The sequence below is a fragment of the Triplophysa rosa genome, linkage group LG9 (assembly GCF_024868665.1).
Source record: "Triplophysa rosa linkage group LG9, Trosa_1v2, whole genome shotgun sequence".
Classification (NCBI taxonomy): Eukaryota; Metazoa; Chordata; class Actinopteri; order Cypriniformes; family Nemacheilidae; genus Triplophysa; species Triplophysa rosa.
Window position 1 is genome coordinate 15,777,032 of NC_079898.1, and position 18,503 is coordinate 15,795,534.

Consider the following 18,503-nt stretch of genomic DNA (forward strand, 5'->3'; position numbering starts at 1 on the left):
AGCTTTAACCACAGTCTAAATGTGGGCGGTAGAGTTCATCTGAGCACAGTAGATTTAAACAGACAGTTCACCCAAAAATAAAAATTCTGTCATCTACTCACCCTCCAGTTGTTCCAAATCTGTATACATTTCTTTTTTCTGATGAACACAGAGCGAGATATTTGGAAGAATGCTTGTAACCAAACAATTCTTGGCCACCATTGAAGGAAAATTACATAGTCAAAGTGGCTACAGAACTGCTTTCCTACATTCTTCAAAATATCTTCCTTTGTGTTCAACAGAACAAAGAAATGTATACAGATTTAAAACAACTTGAGTTTAAGGGATGACAGGATTTTTATTTTTGGGTGAACTGTTCCTTTAAGGAATGAGTCAAAGCTGTGAAAACATTTTAGATCATACCTATTGAACATTAAAAATAGAATCATGCAACCACCTCATAATAATTTAATCTATAGATTTTAACTACATTTTAGACATACAATTGTATTTTTATATAATAGAAAATTAAAAAACAACCATAGGAAGCCACTGGAAGGCTCATAATACAAATGCAATAAACTAGCAAAACACAATACTTAAAAAACAAACATGTGCAGGTGGGGCATCTTAAACACACATGAACTACCGTTGTATGTTGGTCGGTGTGTGACGTAGAAGGTCACGTGTTTGTGTATAACCAGAGGAAATTGTTACAGTCAGTGCTACTCCCCTCAGTTGAAAATATTAGAGCGACCCGGCACATTTCCTAACATTATCGCCCTCGTTGCCCTGACATCGCCGGCGTTTAAATGCGCCAATAGCTCCTTTTCGATGTTCGGTCAGTGCTTGACACGATGCGGACCTTTATCAGATTATTATAAACGATTACACAGGTATAGTGCTAGCAGGTTAGCCGGTTGAAAGCACCCAGGCTGGCGTTTATTGGGACTGCCAGTAAGACGCGCTGCTTCATCATTTCCTCGTTTCGCGGATCGGGAACAAATCCAGACGTGCCGTGTCTGGACGCGCTTATGTTTCAGTATTTTAATGACGATGGAGCTTTTTCAAGCTAAGGATCATTATATTCTCCAGAGCGGAGATAACGCGCTGTGGTGCAGCAGGAAGGATGGATCTATGACCGTGAGACCGGGTAATGCTTTTATATTTCAACCCCATCACTTTGTTACGCTGTACATGTGTTACTGTGTTACATATGCACTGGCTACATTGTTGCCATTCCTGACGTGAAGTTCCTGGACACGACGCGGCTTCAAAAGAGGTGGTCTGTTCTCCTTCTCCCTCAGGGGGAATGAGAGATCTCTGAAACATTAGGAAGTTTTAAGATTTCATTTAAAATAGCCTTGTTTGCAAGCATCTGTCTGGTGTTTTTCTTAACCTACTTTCAGAGCAGCGGTGCGTTGATGGCATGCGTGTCAGTGAAAACCTCAGAGGATGTTTGTGCAGGATGTCGTGACAAATCATTTTATGTACAATACTCGATATTGATATGCAGATGAGGGATTAAATATATTTTGTGGCCAATGACGTTTACATGTCAGCTGAGAATGATCTTTTAGCAACGAAACTCATTTTATTTGGTTTTATGTGTTTCCACGTTATCCACTAGCCAGACCAGTGAACAACAACAATAATAACAAGATCATTTATCAGAATGAATGAATGTTTATTACATCAACTCATCTTACTATTAAATTAGCCTATTTCTAAATATGCTGCACAATGCTAATACCCTTAAACATCTCACAAGAAAACACCCAAATAGCTAATGGTGATGGTTAAAGTCAGGGTCAGTCATGTGACTGTGGATCTAGAGAAAGTGTATTTGGTCAAGGCACAGCAGAACTAAATAATGTGTTGTTCTCTGCCCAGTCACTAAATGCAATAAGGTACTCCGTACAGACACGCCTGTTTAACCTCAGGCAACGTTGACCCTTTTCTGTACCTTGAGTGAATCGTTTTTATTCTCATTACAGGAAACTAAAAATTGTTTTAAATTCTTGAGGGTTCCATATACCTTTCCACAGCTTTGTTGACTTTCTCACATATCACGTCACTCTTTTGTTCATCTTTTTTTCTAGTCGTACCACACCTTTCAATGTCTACCCATCCCCAGCCCTGCCCCGAGACTTCCTCTTTAGTCAAATTGGGGCTTCTAAAACTAGATGGACAGCTACAGTACATCTGTTTCTGTTTGACTATCAAGAGGACTGCTGCTTTGTGCATGAGTTCTAGTTTTTTAACCTGTGTGCAGCCACGCTGATCGGTTTAGGTTGCAGTGCTGTTCCATTATTTAACTGGAAAAGGGTTCCTTTACGCTGTATGCATGATGCATACCGTAGATGCAGTCTCAGTCGTTTTAAAAGAAATACTAACAAAATGTTAGTTAAATGTTACATTTGGCAGCATGTCAGGGTCAGGTTGCACCACTGTAGTACTTAATACTTGACTTGTTCTGCTGATTTTCTTTATCTAAAACATTATGCAATAAATTCATTGCAGGGACAGGCCCCTGGAGCTGTTTGGTTGAAGTGCATTAAGGTCATAATCTCCAGGATTGTGTGTGAGATGTAACTAACCCAACCTGAAATCAAACCTGCAACCCTAAGAACTGGATTTAAATTGTCATACGATGGACAGTTCTGTTACTTTCTATTAGGAACTGAAATGTGTTTTGACAACACAACATAATGTTGTGAATCTTACTTGTGACTTTATAACACCTGATATTAAAATGCATCTAGCTAGCTAAACAACAAGGTAGCTGCAGACGATAGAAAGTCACATAGAAACAGACCATATACAGAGTTTCTGGGATATATGTTCAATTTTACAGTATGTGAGGTGTTGGGATATATAATTCCCCAAATCAGTTATGGTTTTAATATCCTGGAAACATTACAGGCAAAGTATGCAGAAGTGATCAGTGCTAAGATTAAATCATGTTTTTGGTGGGTACATAAACTACAGTGCATTACTAGAAACTGACTTTAAACTGAGCCCATGTTCCATGTAATGAATGGCTTGATATTAAAGCCCTGACAATGGAAAGGATAACCTATAACCTATAGATAAAAAACAAGAGAATAGCATTTAAAGAAGGCTGTGATATGTTTGTGATTGTTTTTTTCTGACTTTTTTACCTGATCTCACTTATGTGTGCCTGGGGTATAGATGTCAAGGCACTACATACCTGTCTGTGTGAGAGAATGTTTGTCTTTTGTTCATTAAAACATAAAAAGTGTCAAATGTGTTGAATTTTCTATTCTATTTTTCTTATTTCAGCAACTGACCTGCTGCATGCCTGGAACCCTGTCTGTTTGGGCCTTGTGGAGGGAGTTATTGGAAAAATACAGCTTCATGCTGGTAGGTCATACTAGTAAATTGAGTCAATAAAGGATGAGAATTTATAATAAATTCCTTTATAATAAATTCCATTTCTTCACTGTAAATAAACATATAAAGGATGCAATCTAAGAATAGTTTGTTTTCAGTTATTTTCAGCTGAAGAAGCTCCCATAGGTTCATAATGATTAACATAATGAGCTCCAGCACCAGAAATATCAGCTTTGTTTTCTATTATTTTGGAATTGCTAAATGACTTGGAAGTGCTTTGTTTTCCATCTCCAGTTATCGCCAGTCAAATCATTTGAACGTTATAGCATTTGAAAGAGTATATTGCATGAAATACACGGTAATACTGCCGACATGAGATAGCCCAGTATTTGTGAGTTGAACAGCTGGTGTAGTACCGGAACTACCGATATAGTTTTAGCAGATTAAATTAGTTTTAAGGTTGATATGTGCAGTTTTAAAGTATGTTCTCCTCTTCCAGCTTAATATACAGAGACAACTGTGTGTAGTCTATTCATAGGTTGACTTCCAGAGGCCTATTGCACAAAGCAAGATGAACAAACTCCGGGTTGCAGAGTAAGTTTTGGGTTGACAAAACCAGAAAAACCTAACCTGGTTTAGATCAGGTTCAGCTGTTGCACAACGCTTGGTATAAAATTCTCTGTCAACTCATGTTTGATCCGGAGTTCGTGAGTCGACTGCGGGAAACAGCCAATCACACGGAACACAGAAAGCATCATCAGTTTGATTGACTTTTCGCGAGTATCAGCGCAATTCACTTTTCTGTTTAAGATAAAGAAATCTCATGAATTAAAACACACTTACCAGGCAGGAATAAACACTGCTGCAGTGAAAGTTTTAGAAGACAACTACTGATATCAATGCAAGCGAATCAAATGAATTTAAATATTTTATAGGTTTACAAAAAGATCAAATGAAAACACGTATGCTTCATTACTTTAAAAAGCTTTATATACTGAAGATTTGTATTTATACGTACAGTATATAATTTGTTTATTATTCATTTATTGATATTTATCAAGTCATGTAATAATTATATGAGTTGGATGAATTATACATAATTATAATCAAGAAAAATTATTAAGTGAATCAGAATTATCACTTTAAACCTTTTTTTAAATTTGGAGCGAGATACAAGGGGAGTGGCTTCACTGCGTCACATATATGTCACTTTGCTCAGAGCTGATTGGTACAGTTTTGGTTTGCGATCTCTAACCCAGAATTAAAAGAACTTGACTTTTGTCAAATGTCTGTTTTTTATCGTTTACAATTGGTTAAAGTGATCCAAAGAAAAGGGATTGTTTGCATAGATGTGAAGTTATGGGGCACATCTAACTTTCATTTCATTGTTCAGTTTCTGATTTGAGAAGTGAGCCTCTGTGGTTTGTTAACAGATATACTTGATGGCATATAATGTATTATGGTGTAAGTCTCGATTCCTTTTTCAATGTGAGATACATGTGTCACGCATCTTTTGATGTACAGTGATGTTCGACTTTGTGAAACTGACTACACAGATAAATGAGCCTTATCGTGAATTTCATACATATATGTTATACTGTAACTTGATATTTCCGTACTATTTGTTCCGTACTGTTCTCATGATATCTTATCCACCGAAGCGTTTTAGAGTTGCCTGCTGCAAGAAGCACTTTATCTGTTTATCTAATTTGAGGTGTCAGTGAAAGTATGGCTGCTTAGCATCACGCTGTAAAAGTCTTTGAGGTCATTGTTATTACAATATTTGTCATAAGACTGAATCGTGCTGTTTAGAGCAGGAAATTGTGAGATGTGCTTGGAACTCATAACACATCCTCATCCTTTTGGGCAGATCTTCCCCTGGGCCTGATTCTGATTCGCCAGAAAGCGCTGGTGGGCCTGTTGCCAGGAGACCACAAAGTGTACAAGATCACCAAGATAGTAGTCATTCCACTCTCTGAGGACGAACCACAAGACCTGGAATTAGAGGTAAATCATGACTGGGGATAATATCTTTTATACATTATAAAATAATCCAGTGGAAGGTGGAATTGTAACACCTTCTTTAAATGTACTTCATTTTTGCAGTATAGCATGAAACAGGATAGTTTATTCATTACATTTCATGCAATCGATGTCTTCTCTAACATGGCAACAGTTATTTCTTGTCACTATTTATGTTGGTAGAGATTGTTAAGTGCATGATAGATTTTACTGGACTGTCTTCCAAAGTTCCCACTGCTTGTTAGTGTGCCCAGTTGACACCTAAGCCCATGGCAATACACTAGAAATATTTTAGCCCTCTTGTGTAGTAAATGGTTGATGTGCAATTAGTGGAAGAGTAGTGGTGTGTGTTTCTAAGGGGTTCCAGAGGAAGCGTGATGTTTCTAAGGAATCAGTCTTTCAGGAGAGCCTCTTGGATTGAAAGGAAAAGTTAAAGCATGTAAGTGAATCAGTCAGAGGTCTTTAAGAGCTACTGTACTCTATTCTCCTGGCGTGATATCTCTAGTTGTAAATCTCAGAATTATTTCCTTGTATTGGAGATAGCAGCTTTCCTGAGTATTGATTGTAGTTGTTATTTTTGTTTAATGGGCACATAAATCTGCGCGGACATTAACAGGACAGTTTTAGTTTCTTGGCATCCTTTAGGCTTTAATTAAAACCCATTACTGGGGCTGCATTTGTCTGATGGGCTTACACAGGGAAGCATAGACATTCATGTAAATGGATGTTAATTTGTCACCTCTGAACAGACAGCTGCGGAAAAAATTAAGAGACCATTCCAAATTTTCATTAAAACAGCATTTTTAGATGTATTGTGGCCATTCCAGTCCAGTGTCTGTTGAATTTCATCCAAATCAAACCTCAGGAGTGACATAAAGTCGTCCAACAGCAAATGTGAAAGACTGACAAAATGACAAGACACATGAAAACTGTGATAAAGTCGAAGTTATCACCTAAAAATTAATTTTTGAACTTTTCCTAAATATGTGTAAAAATATTTCTGTGGTATTGCTTAAAAGTGAATGTGAACTTGTTTTCTTTTTGTAGTATTCGAGGTCTGAAAAATACAGAGCATCTTTTCTGTTTTTTTATTTTTATTTCTCCAGTTTTTATTTTCTGCAAATAGAAAAAAAGTAGAAATATTTTTAGTAGTTCACAGAATGAAACAAAAACGATAATTTTACTTATACACGACGTCACTATAAAAAGTCAATATGTCTCTTAATTTTTTCCATGGCTGTTTTTTTCAGCTTTGCTCATAATGATAAGATTGTCGGCAACATTGTTGCTATTTGCAAGCAGAATTTTACTATAACCTTTTATTTTTATTTTACTAAAATTTTTATTTTTAATTCTCTTTCTCTCATTTTCTTTTAGCTCTGTAAAAAGCACCATTTTGGAATCAACAAACCAGAGAAAATCACCCAGTCACCGGATGAGTCCAAGTTCCTGCTGAAGACACTGAATCAGATCAAATCTAATGTTGCCGTTCCCATCAAGAAAAAGGTGGATGGATGGATTTGAAAGACTGATTATCATTTTTAAAGAGACAGTTCTACAAAAATTACAATTCTGTCATCGATTACTCATCCTCATGTTATTTCAAACCTGTATGACCTTCCTTCTTCTATGGAATTCAAAAGATGTGAAACACAATGACAGCTTCATTCACCATTTAATTTCATTGAATCTTTTTTTATACAATGAAAGTAAATGCTGACTGAGACTCATTCTGCTCTCCTTTTGTGTAAAACGGGTTTGGATCACCGTGAGGGTTAACATGAGTTATTGAAGAGTTCTTTTGGGTGAAATATCTTTACTGTCTTTAACTTTACTGTTGTTCTCCTGCCTTACAGGTCAAAGAGAATAAAGAGAAGGAACGTCTGGAGAAGAGGCTGCTTGATGAGCTGTATAAGATATTCATGGACTCGGATTCATTCTACTATAGTCTGACCTATGACCTTACCAATACAGTCCAGCGACAGGGAGCGTTAGGCAAGTCAGAGCAACCCCTCTGGAAAAGGGTGAGAGGTCTTCAGAGCTCAGTTTTTTTTTTAGTGATTGTTGTGGTGTTTGGTTGACTTTTCAGTCAGTTTATTTATTTTTGACGACTTTTTGAATGTCCATTGAGTGAATCTTTTGTGAACTCAATTGTCTTCTTGATCTAACTTCAGAACGATGGTTTGTTGGCGATTCATTTGAATGCAAATAATTGTTTAGTTCCTGTCACATGGTATTGCCCTTCCTGTTGTTGTTGTAATTACTATCACGATATCATGGTATTTTTATATTCACTTAAAATTCTGTCATTTGGATGACAGTATGTGACCATTTTTAATTGTGGTTTTCACACTCTCGCAGGAAACTGTTAGGTTATATGAGTGATGCGTTTTTTTACTCTTCAGCACCCATCCCACACATACAGGATGCAAAGATACATTTATAACCATTTCTCCTTTCTGCATAAACCGTTCTGTTGAGACACATCACGTCAGTATATGGTTCCAAACAATAAGGTACTTACAAACTTGAACTAGTTTAGACATAGTTATTCCAACACAATGGGCAAGTGTTTAAAGACAGAAGAGAAAGAGAGGCAGGCAGAGGGTATTGAAACGGTTCTCAAGTTCTTTTACCACATTGTTGTGCAAAGTTTGGTTTGTGACGTGTCTAACTGAAGAAGTCTCATATCATCCCACAGACTCAGAATATTAATAATCTTTCCCATGATGGGTGTTGTTTGTCTTTCAGGTAGATGATCGATTCTTCTGGAACAAGCACATGGTCAAAGATCTCATCGACTTGCAGGTTCAGAACTGTTCGTGTGGATTTTAAATAGTCAATGTCTGAAAATATAAACCATACTTAAATGGTGATGAAATGTCTTGTATTTTACAGGTGCCTCAGGTGGACCTCTGGTTGATTCCAGTCATCCAAGGCTTTGTGCAGGTAGAAGAGCTGGTGGTGAATTACAATGAAAGCTCTGATGAAGAGAAAAGCAGCCCAGATACGCCTCTGCACGAACCCACCTGTGTGGATGACATTCACCCGCGCTTTACCGTGGCCCTTATCTCCAGACGAAGCCGTCACCGTGCAGGTACCAAACACATTATAGACAATATAGTATGTATTTAACATGCCTTTAGAAAGTGTTCAGCTGTTACGGTAATGACGTTTTGTGGTTTCCATCATAGGAATGCGATACAAGAGGAGGGGGGTGGACACAGACGGACATGTGGCCAATTATGTGGAGACGGAGCAGCTAATCCACGTGCATAGTCATACGCTGTCATTTGTACAGACACGAGGCTCTGTTCCTGTGTTCTGGAGCCAAGCGGGATATCGCTATAACCCCAGACCGCGGATAGAGAAAGGTAGGCCCTATCTGTGTAATCGATTCTCTCAACCAATCAGAAATGAGAGGTGCTTCAGTTTATAGAAAAGCTGAAAGTGTGCTTAACTCTCTATTGTTACTGTAATACTGTGATCCACCTGCAGCTGTGTCTGCTACATGACAGAATCTCACAGCTGTGTTTGTCGTTGCAGGCGAGAAGGAAACCATGCCTTATTTTGCCTCTCACTTTGACCGGCAACTGGAGATTTACAAAAAACTGGTACGTGTGCTTGAAATATAGCCATATTATTATTGTGACGTTGTCTAAAAACCAGTTATCTTCAGTATTTCTGTTGACAGTGATTCAATGCTTATTTTGTCCCTTCAGGTCATCATTAACTTAGTCGACCAAAATGGACGTGAGAAGATGATCGGTGATACGTTTCTCAAACAAGTGCTTCTGTACAACAACCCCAACCTAACATACGTTTCATTTGATTTCCATGAACACTGGTAAGTACAAAGGAGAACATCCGGCCTTTGTCATACCAGACACAATTTACTATTTCATTTTTGTCAAGGGATTGTAGACCCAGTCAGAAGAGGAAAATAACACACAGACTTTCTCCTTTGTTTTTGTTTTTTCAGTCGAGGGATGAAGTTTGAGAATGTTCAGACTCTCACCGATGCTATCTCTGATATCATCACTGACATGAGATGGGCCTGGTGAGTCTGGGTGATTCTCACAAAATCGTGGTTTCAAGATGTGAAACATGATTTTCCTCAAAAACACTCAAATCAACAAATTTCCTTTTGATTTAGGCCTGTGATGATATATATCGATTCACACTCATTATACCTGGCTAGGTCGATTCTGAATCGATTCTGTGGTTTATGCACAGCTCTTCCGTGAACTATGGCTCTTTGATCAGTAGGAAGTACTGCTCGATCTAAAATAACTATGAGATTGAGATTTGAAAAAGCAACACTCGTAAAACATCATCATTATAAGTATACTTTATTATCATGAAAATACCTGAAATGGTTTGAAGAACAGCGATAGAAAATGACCGCTGGCATTTCCTGAAACAGTAGGTGCATCCCAAATCGCGCACTTATGCACTATTCTATGCCATTTTGTAGTTTAAATAGTGTGAGTAGTGCGTTCACATTGAAAATTATTTAAAAATAAGTGTACTTTAAGTACCCGGTTGATGCACTTTTTCAACCGAAAATATGAAGTGTGGAACTGTGGACACTTCATGCACTCAATGGTCGCAGTTTCGCTTATGTAGCGGAAGGGAGGCGTGGCTATCCGATGCTGCTCGAGCAAAACTCTCATGCAGAGTGATAACGCTTCAATCTGATGATGACGAAAGTATTGCTGGGCAAAACAGATGAAAACTACATTAAATGTACAATGCTGCACAAATACATTTTTATTCACACGTGATTTGCGCTCGTCTGGGAAACCGATTTACTTCCGGTTAGTTTAAAATGGTTTAGTATTCCATTCGGGAAGATGCTACTCTACTGAAATTCATACACTAGACGGTTGAGTGCATAGTTTAAGTGCATAGGGTATATAGTATGTCATTTGGAATACACGCTGTGTCCGAAATCACATACTGTGACAGTACATACTGAATTTGAATAAGTACCTACCTATCGGCCGTTAAAACAGTACGTTCTATATAGTATGAGTGGGAGTAGTATGAATTCATTTCAGACATACTGCGTCTGCCATGTTTTATGGTCATGTGACCCATATGCTCTTTGACCTATGCCGTATTAACAACGACCTATACGTGAGCGTTGATTAAAAACATAATTTAGTCACATTAATTTATTGAAAACAGACGTACGACTTAAAGTTTGATTCATTTTGAAATTTGACCATTGCTCAGCTCCCGTGGCATCATGGGATAGACAATCCCATGCGAAAATGTCCATGCGATCCACACTCGCGAATCTCAGCGTAAATTGTAGACCACCCGGGTATTTCTCGCCTACTGTTCTTGCATACTGAGGTTTCGGACATATTATTCATGACTCACACTCATTTCGCCTACTATGTAGTATGGAAGTAGGCGATTTCGGACGCAGTGAAATCGTTCTTCTGTTTCCCATATTCAGAGTTTCTGCGCAAGATCGCCCTCTTGCTTTCGGATGTGGTGGCATTTAACCGTAATTCATTGAGAAACTGAGCATAAAAATTACACGATATATCGTCCCAGCCCTAAAACTTTTACTGACAGTTTAATAAAATGTTGTTACCGTAACCATTTTAAACTGTCAATCCCATAGCATGTTTTGCTAAAGAAAAGCGAAGCCATGGTGCCTAAGCAAGTTTTTATTGATCATACATGTATATTTTAATAGAAATGTATACATGTAACACTTTTTTAAATGCGGAAAACTACCTAAAATTTGTGCACTAGACACTAAGAAAATAATCTTAATCTTAAAATCTCTTAACCTGGTAGTCGTTTGAAAGGTATCATTTGAATTTGAATCTGGCAGATCTGTTTCTTCACATAAAATCAAACTTAATGTAAATATCTTGGTGTTTGTGTGTGTAAACAGTCGGAGGATGAGAATATCAGTGATGGATACTTCTTTTTTCCCACTATTTCTTTTTTTATTATACATGAATATTCTGTCAATGATTTTTTTGTCTTTTTTATTTTATTTTACTCTATTTAAATAACAATATATAATGCACTCAGACAAATCGGGATGCGATGCGGTAATGACAGTTTCATTAAACACAATAATGTTTATTATAATCATTTTTCTTCTGTTACCGAATTACATGTTTTATAATTCAAATCTTTACTGCCATGATGTTTCGGTGGTTTCGTGAGAATGACCCATTTGCCCTTTAGTCTTAAATCTGTGATAAGCATCGGGTCTTTTTTGTTACTATACTTCCCTTTTTACTTTTATACTAGCAGACTTATTAAAATCCATCTTTTTTCTAAATAGGGTGGACCAAGCAGGAGTCATCTGCCAACAGGAGGGCATCTTCCGGGTTAACTGCATGGATTGCCTGGACAGAACTAACGTGGTACAGGCTGCAATCGCCCGTGTCGTCATGGAACAGCAGGTATGCATACTCACTTCTGAGCTTGGAACGCACCTCACGGATAAACTTGCACATAATGAAAGCATATCTGTGAGTTACTTTGGATAAAAGAGTGTGTGCTAAGTGCTTTAAGAGTAAAAATAAATAACAATGTTGTTTCTAGGAGCGCACCGTGCCCACAGCACAGACTTGCAGAATGCCCATCCATTAAAATCCAGTCTTTTATCTCTTTGGTCCCAGCTGAAAAAACTGGGTGTAATGCCACCCGAGCAGCCGCTGCCCCTCAAGTGTTACAGGATCTATCAGATGATGTGGGCCAACAATGGAGACACCATTAGCCGTCAGTACGCTGGCACAGCTGCCCTGAAGGTAAACTGACAGAACGCCTGCCAAAGATGTTATGCTGTTCTTTCACTGCCTGCCAAGTGCATATAGTATTTAGCCTGCGGTTAAATCACACATCTCGTAACCTTTCCCCTTTTGCGCAAAAAATAGAAAAGGCTGTATAATTAATTTTATTTGTTTATATTAGCGCTTACTAGTGTTTATATTAGTGTTTATATTAAATATATATTAATTTAAATACTTGCGAACCAAGCCCTATGAAAAGTGAAGCCCAGTGAAAACGGTCACTGTTGATGTTTTCTGACCAGCCGGTACGCATGTGGGTTGAGCTCTTGAGTCGATCTAATGTGTGTTGATATATCACATAGGGAGATTTCACACGGACAGGAGAGCGAAAGTTAGCGGGCGTGATGAAGGATGGTGTGAACTCAGCTAATCGGTACTATCTGAACCGCTTCAGAGACGCCTACCGGCAGGCCGTCATTGGTGAGAGTGTCTTTTCACCTTTTTCTTTCAAGTCTGTATCATGTATTATATGTGACCCTAGACAACAAAACCAGTCTTATGGGTCGATTTTTCGAAATTGAGATTTTTACATCATATGAAAGCTGAATAAATAAGCTTTCCTTTTGATGTATGGTTTGTTGGGATAGGACGATATTTGGCCTAGATTTTAAAACTCTAGAATCTGAGGGTTCAAAAACTCAAAATATTGAGAAAATCGCCTTTGAATTTGTTAATCAGAGGCGCTGTAGCAGGCCATCCAAGTTTTTATATATTTATGGTAGGACATTTACAAAATATCTTCTTCATGGAACATGATCTTTACTTGGTATCCTAATGATTTTGACCCATACAATGTATTTTTGGCTATTACTTAAGCCAGTAATGTCACCCGGTCCAGGGTCACATATGTATATGCATATATAAGCAAATAATGCTATTAGCCCAGGTCAGTGCCTCATGTTTCATGTGCTTCCAGACCTCATGATGGGCCTTCCAGTAACAGAAGACCTGTATTCCATCTTCAGCAAAGAGAAGGAACATGAGGAGAAAGAAAAGGAGAGTCAAAGAGGAGCTCAGGAGCAGGTCAGCCTCCTGCTGCAAACATACATGCAGCTGCTGTTGCCTGAAGATGAGAAGTTTCATGGCGGTTGGGCCCTGATTGACTGCGATCCAAGGTAAGAGCAATATAATATAATACGTACGTAATATATAATATAATATAATATATGTATTATTATTCTACATTCTATTAATGTTGTAATATGATATTGATATTATAAATGATATCTTAATGAATAACATTATAAATATAACATTTTTAATATTTTCAAATTCATCTTAAGTGATGATAAAATTGCATGTAAGATTTTTATACATTTTTGTATTTTATTTTAATTAAAAATATTGTGTGTATGATACCAATTTTTAAGCTTAATTAAAAAAAGTAAATTCTTAGTGTACTCTTCCTTCTACAGTTTTTTGTCATTGATTCAGAGGTACTTATGTTTTATGTATGATTCTGTTATAACTGTTTGGGTGAAGTAGTCATATTTTCTCAAATCTTTGAGCGTTTGTTGGTGGTAGGTTATGGTGTTGAGTGATGGATGTCTAAACCTTACTGGTTGGGCTGGATTTTTCTGAGGTTGATTCAAGCCTGAGGTTTACTCTGATCATAATATGAGAAGCTCACCTGAGCATTTCACACATGCTAAAACAGACAGTACTCTATGTGTGAAATTCATCTCGGTGCTCAGATATTTTCCATTGTCTCTTGTTTTTATAAGACCAGGGTTTCAGTGGTATTGTTTATGAGCAAAGCCTCTGTTTTTAGATATTGACCTTTCACTTGGCTGTTTTTCTTCCAGTCTCATAGACGCCACGCATAAAGATGTTGACGTTCTTCTGCTGCTGTCCAACTGTGCATATTATGTAGCCTAGTAAGTTCATGTTCTCTCAGTGTTTATACAAAATGAGTAATCATTCCCTGGCAATGATTTAACGCTACTCCACCTTCTGTTGCTGTTCAGCTACGATGAGGAAGCAGACAAAGTCAACCAGTACCAGAGACTCAACTTAGAAGGTCTCGAAAAGATTGAAATTGGTAAGAGCATATAGCGAGCTGAAATCGCATCCTATTTAAACAAACTGTTAACCATCACCGTGATGGTTGTTTCCAATGCTTTTTTTGCTTTTTAGGTCCAGAACCAACACTGTTTGGTAAACCTAAATACTGCTGCATGCGTCTGCATTATATGAACGGTGAGGTAAGCGGTTACTTCCACACGCTGAGAGCTGTCACACGGAATCCAGAGGATGATGGGAAAGGTAGAAGCCATTGTTTGTATAGCATGATTTCTAGTGGCGCTAGTTAAATTGATAGTTCACCCAAAAAAGAAAATTCTGTCATCGTTATTCACCTTCTCATCATTTCAAACCGGTATGACTTTCTATTTTTCCTCAAAACACAGAAGAAGATATGAAGTTTGAAGACTGTTGGTATCCGAACAACATTCACTTCTATTGTATGTACACAAAACCAATGCAAGTCAATGGGTACCGGCGTTGTTCGGTTACCCTTTTCGGTTATCTTTTGTGTTCTGAGGAAGAAAGAAAGTCATACAGATTTGAAATGATGAGAGGGCGAGTAAATGATGACAGAGTTTTTATTATCCTTTTAAAGTTCTGTATTGCATAATTCTGTGATTGACATTTTGGGTTAAGCTGGTAAAAGATATAACTTGGCTCTGCGTACGCTGGTGCTTGAAGGGTTTTGTGATAAATAATGGTTGATTTCCTCCGCACACGTTGGATTGTTTGCATTTCAGACACACTCCAGTGCATAGCTGAAATGCTTCTTATTACAAAGCAAGCAATGGGACTCGACGTCCAGGTTGTTGAAAAGAAACTGGAGAGGTAAGAAAACTTTTATGGGTGAATTATAGAAGATTTTGGGGGTTGTTATATCATTTCAAACTTTAAATTGTACTCGATGCTTGGTTGTTAATATCTGTATTGTTTTGTCTTAGGAGGCACAGTAAACCTCATGAGGATATAATGGGAATTCAAGGCAAAGCTGTGGATCAAGTCCTCGGATCTGGTTTGGCTCAGGGCAAAAGTTTCCTCATGAACAAGTTCTCAACACTAAACCAGAAAGTGAAGCAGACGAAGACTAACGTCAACATTGGAAACTTCAAGCCGTTGGGAAGACTAGGGACCTTTTCAAAGCCAGAGGTCAAGGTGAACTTCTTGAAGCCCACCTTGCATGTGAACCTTTGGAAATCTGACAGCAGTTTGGAGACTTCTGACGTCAAAGCTGGTTCGGGAGCCCGTAAAGATGCGCATTCTGAAGAAATGTCCTCAGATTCGGATTCCTACAACTCGGACGAGCAGCCGTGCACGGGCTCTCGGGAGAACGTAGACTATGTGCTTCCTAGCTGTGGAATCGTAGTATCTGCACCACGCCTTTCCAGTCGCTCGCAGTCTATTAGCAGCGTTGAGATTGCGTTGCCCTCCATCATCCGAGTCACGGGCTGCGATAACAAAACTGCAGATACCTTGTCGGTTGGACTATATGACTCTCCTGGTGCGGCCTCTGAAGCAGAGGAGGCCATTCTGATTGACTTTGGGACACCCATTGATGCCTACTGCCACCAGTTTGTCCAGGATGCAAAGACCAAACCAATAGAGGTGTTTGAGGATGTGGCCCAACCACCCAAACCACAAGAACCTCAAGGCACCAAAGCCCCAGCTCCAGATGCAAAACTCGGTTCTTCGCTTTCCCAACAGCAGCTCCATCGGCCTTCTCAGCTTGAGGTGGATCCTTCGTTCTCCGGAGGAAATCTTCTGACAGTCCAGCCTTCAGGTTCTGCAACGTCATGCGGGTCACAAAAGAGTCTTGAAGGCAATACAGGAGCCTCCCCGGCAGACGCTAATGGAAGCCGCGTCGTGTCACCCTTCGCTAAGATCAAGAGCTCTATGGTTCAGGTGGCTAGTTTGACCCAGGCCGGACTTACCCAAGGCATTAATTTTGCCGTGGCGAAAGTACAGAAAAGCCCAGAGCCGGAAGCTGTCAACGAGACTCAAGAAAATGAATTGCGAGCGATGTTTACACAGTGCCAGACCAGGATCATTCAGATATAACTATGTGCTTTCACCCTGATGTATTTTAGTGTTAGAACGTGACTTCCAGTTACAATGGTAGTGTAAACTCACAGAAATTCTTACCAACTAATGTCACATTCCCCCCATTTAACCAAACAAAAGTTTACAGCCAGTGTTGAGTAGAATGTAGTTTGTCTAAGTTTAACCCGACTGAGTCAAATCCTAAGCATCTATATAGCGCTGGTTTGCATGTTAAGAAATAGATAACTGAGGTAGATAAAGGCAAAGTTTTATTGCATGTCGAGACCCAAGATGTGTGACCCCCACTTGTGCAGTACACTTCCTTAAAGTCACTGGCTGTTTTAGCTCAAACGTTTCTTAATAGTAACCAGATTTGAATATCAGTGGGCAGCTTAATATCACGCATTAGAAAACTGGACAGTAACATGTTATATGGATATCTTCAATGTGGTGTTTGTCATAAAAATAGGTCCAGAGTAGTTGTGTAGACGGTCAGATTATATTATTCAAACTGTAAGTATTATATGTAAGTACTGTAGCAACTCTCTAAATGTTTATAGACAGAGAATTATATTTACATGCTCTTAGGGTTATAATCATGGCTAAAGAGGCCACAGGCTGTTTTTTGGGCTCTTGATGCAAACGTGCAACTTTAAGGTGAACTGTCAAATGAAACCGATATTTATTTCTTTGAGATTATAAAGCTTATGTCTTAATTTTATTTATTTTCATTCGTATGCAGTGGAATAATGTAACAGTTGCTATCTTTAAATGCTCTGCTCTTTACGAAGAGTAAAAACCGTAGGAAAGGAGAGCATGTTTCAAATACTGGTTAAAACCTAAAAATATTTGGTGTTTAAAGATAAAGTAAATCTGGCAAAGTAAAAATCACAGTTTGTAAACAGTGTTTGACACATTTCTAACGTTCCCTTGTTTAGCAAACTACTTTTGCACTCTTAAATGGCACGAGCAAGCCTTACTAAATATATTATATTCAGGTTTTTGACAAGTCTACCTTCAAAAGAATTATATTTTAAGTCAGGTTACTTATGTTTTGTCTGCAGCATAGATAATATGCATCTATACTCTGCTTGGATAATGTTAAGTCCCTTTGGCCTGAAAGTCATTCCGTTTAAATTTAGAGAAGTGATAAGGATCATCTTTAAAACTGCTTTACTGTGTTTTCTTGATGCAGAAAGAACATCAAGCCTTGCTGGAGGATGTCCAGGGAATCCTACCTATTCTAAGCCTTAAGTGGATAGTTCACCCAAAAATAATGTATGTACTCATCCTCATGTCATTTCAAACCTACACTCGAAGATATTTTGAAGAATGTTGGTAAACAAACATTGGACCCCGTTGACTTTCATCGTATAGACACAAAATCACAGACCTTTTTCAAATCATTTGTGTTCCGCAGATAGAGAGTCATACAGGTTTTAAACAACATAAGGGTGACTAGATAATGGTTGAGTGGCCTGTATAAGACACTGTGATGCTCTTGTGTATGAGAAAATCATATTAGCCTTAATGGCTGGCTGATCAGTTCTGCGGACCACAGTTACGTTTTGCAAACATTCATCTTTTTTGTCTCGCATTGCTCCAGTGCTGTTGAAACGCATACACGTTCAGACATTCCTGGAGCTGGTACGTCATTTTAATAACCTTAGCTTGGACTGTCTGAGCTTCAATATATGATTGCTGTTATTCAATAGTGATAACAGGGAACTGACGTTTTTATTTTTTTAACTATGTAACATGGCATGCACTGAACTATTCTTTGCTTTGAACAGAGGTTTATGCTAAAGTCATGGTTTATCAGTATGTAAAGACATTCCTCTTGTTTTGTATGTGTAAATTTTTATTTCTATGCATCAAGAGTTGCACTGTTCCTGTCATTGTTCCTCAAATGTTTTAAGTGTAGTCATTTGTCACAAAGTGCTTTTGAATCCACCCTGGGTTTTTTTCCACGTTTGTAAGTTAACTGACATGTCTTGTGTTATATCGTTTGTCTAACGGTCTTTAATTTTTAATGTGTCTATGACATTCACATCATTGTTTCCAGCCTTGGAACCTAGCATTTATTTCAAAGTAGAGTATTTATTAAAAAAATCCACAACCCTGTTCCCCCAGTATTTTCCTGTTAAACATTAACAATTGTGTAAACTGCTGTATTTTAAAATGTTCTGGGATGTGTGGGAGGCTTTTTAATTAAATAAAACAATGTCATTTTAAATAACCTCTGAACAT

The 18,503-nt window shown here is 38.2% G+C and overlaps 1 protein-coding gene across 2 annotated transcripts; it reads left to right on the forward strand.

Annotated features, from left to right (window-relative positions):
• Window positions 1-669: 669 nt before the first annotated feature.
• Window positions 670-16,271, forward strand: inpp5f (inositol polyphosphate-5-phosphatase F). 2 transcript variants are annotated; one of them, XM_057341916.1, is made up of 20 exons: window positions 670-1,132; window positions 3,286-3,366; window positions 5,207-5,343; window positions 6,736-6,864; window positions 7,215-7,382; window positions 8,110-8,166; window positions 8,257-8,455; window positions 8,553-8,732; window positions 8,905-8,972; window positions 9,081-9,205; window positions 9,341-9,418; window positions 11,681-11,801; window positions 12,021-12,149; window positions 12,494-12,611; window positions 13,108-13,306; window positions 13,997-14,068; window positions 14,159-14,232; window positions 14,328-14,456; window positions 14,957-15,044; window positions 15,158-16,271. In XM_057341916.1, exons 1-20 carry the CDS (start codon window positions 1,030-1,032, stop codon window positions 16,269-16,271), a joined length of 3,369 nt encoding a protein of 1,122 aa, XP_057197899.1. In that variant the 5' UTR covers window positions 670-1,029. The 2 variants fall into 2 exon arrangements, with proteins under 2 accessions (XP_057197899.1, XP_057197900.1); XM_057341917.1 differs by lacking the exons at window positions 670-1,132; window positions 3,286-3,366; window positions 5,207-5,343 and adding an exon at window positions 5,683-5,797.
• The last annotated feature ends 2,232 nt before the right edge of the window (window positions 16,272-18,503 follow it).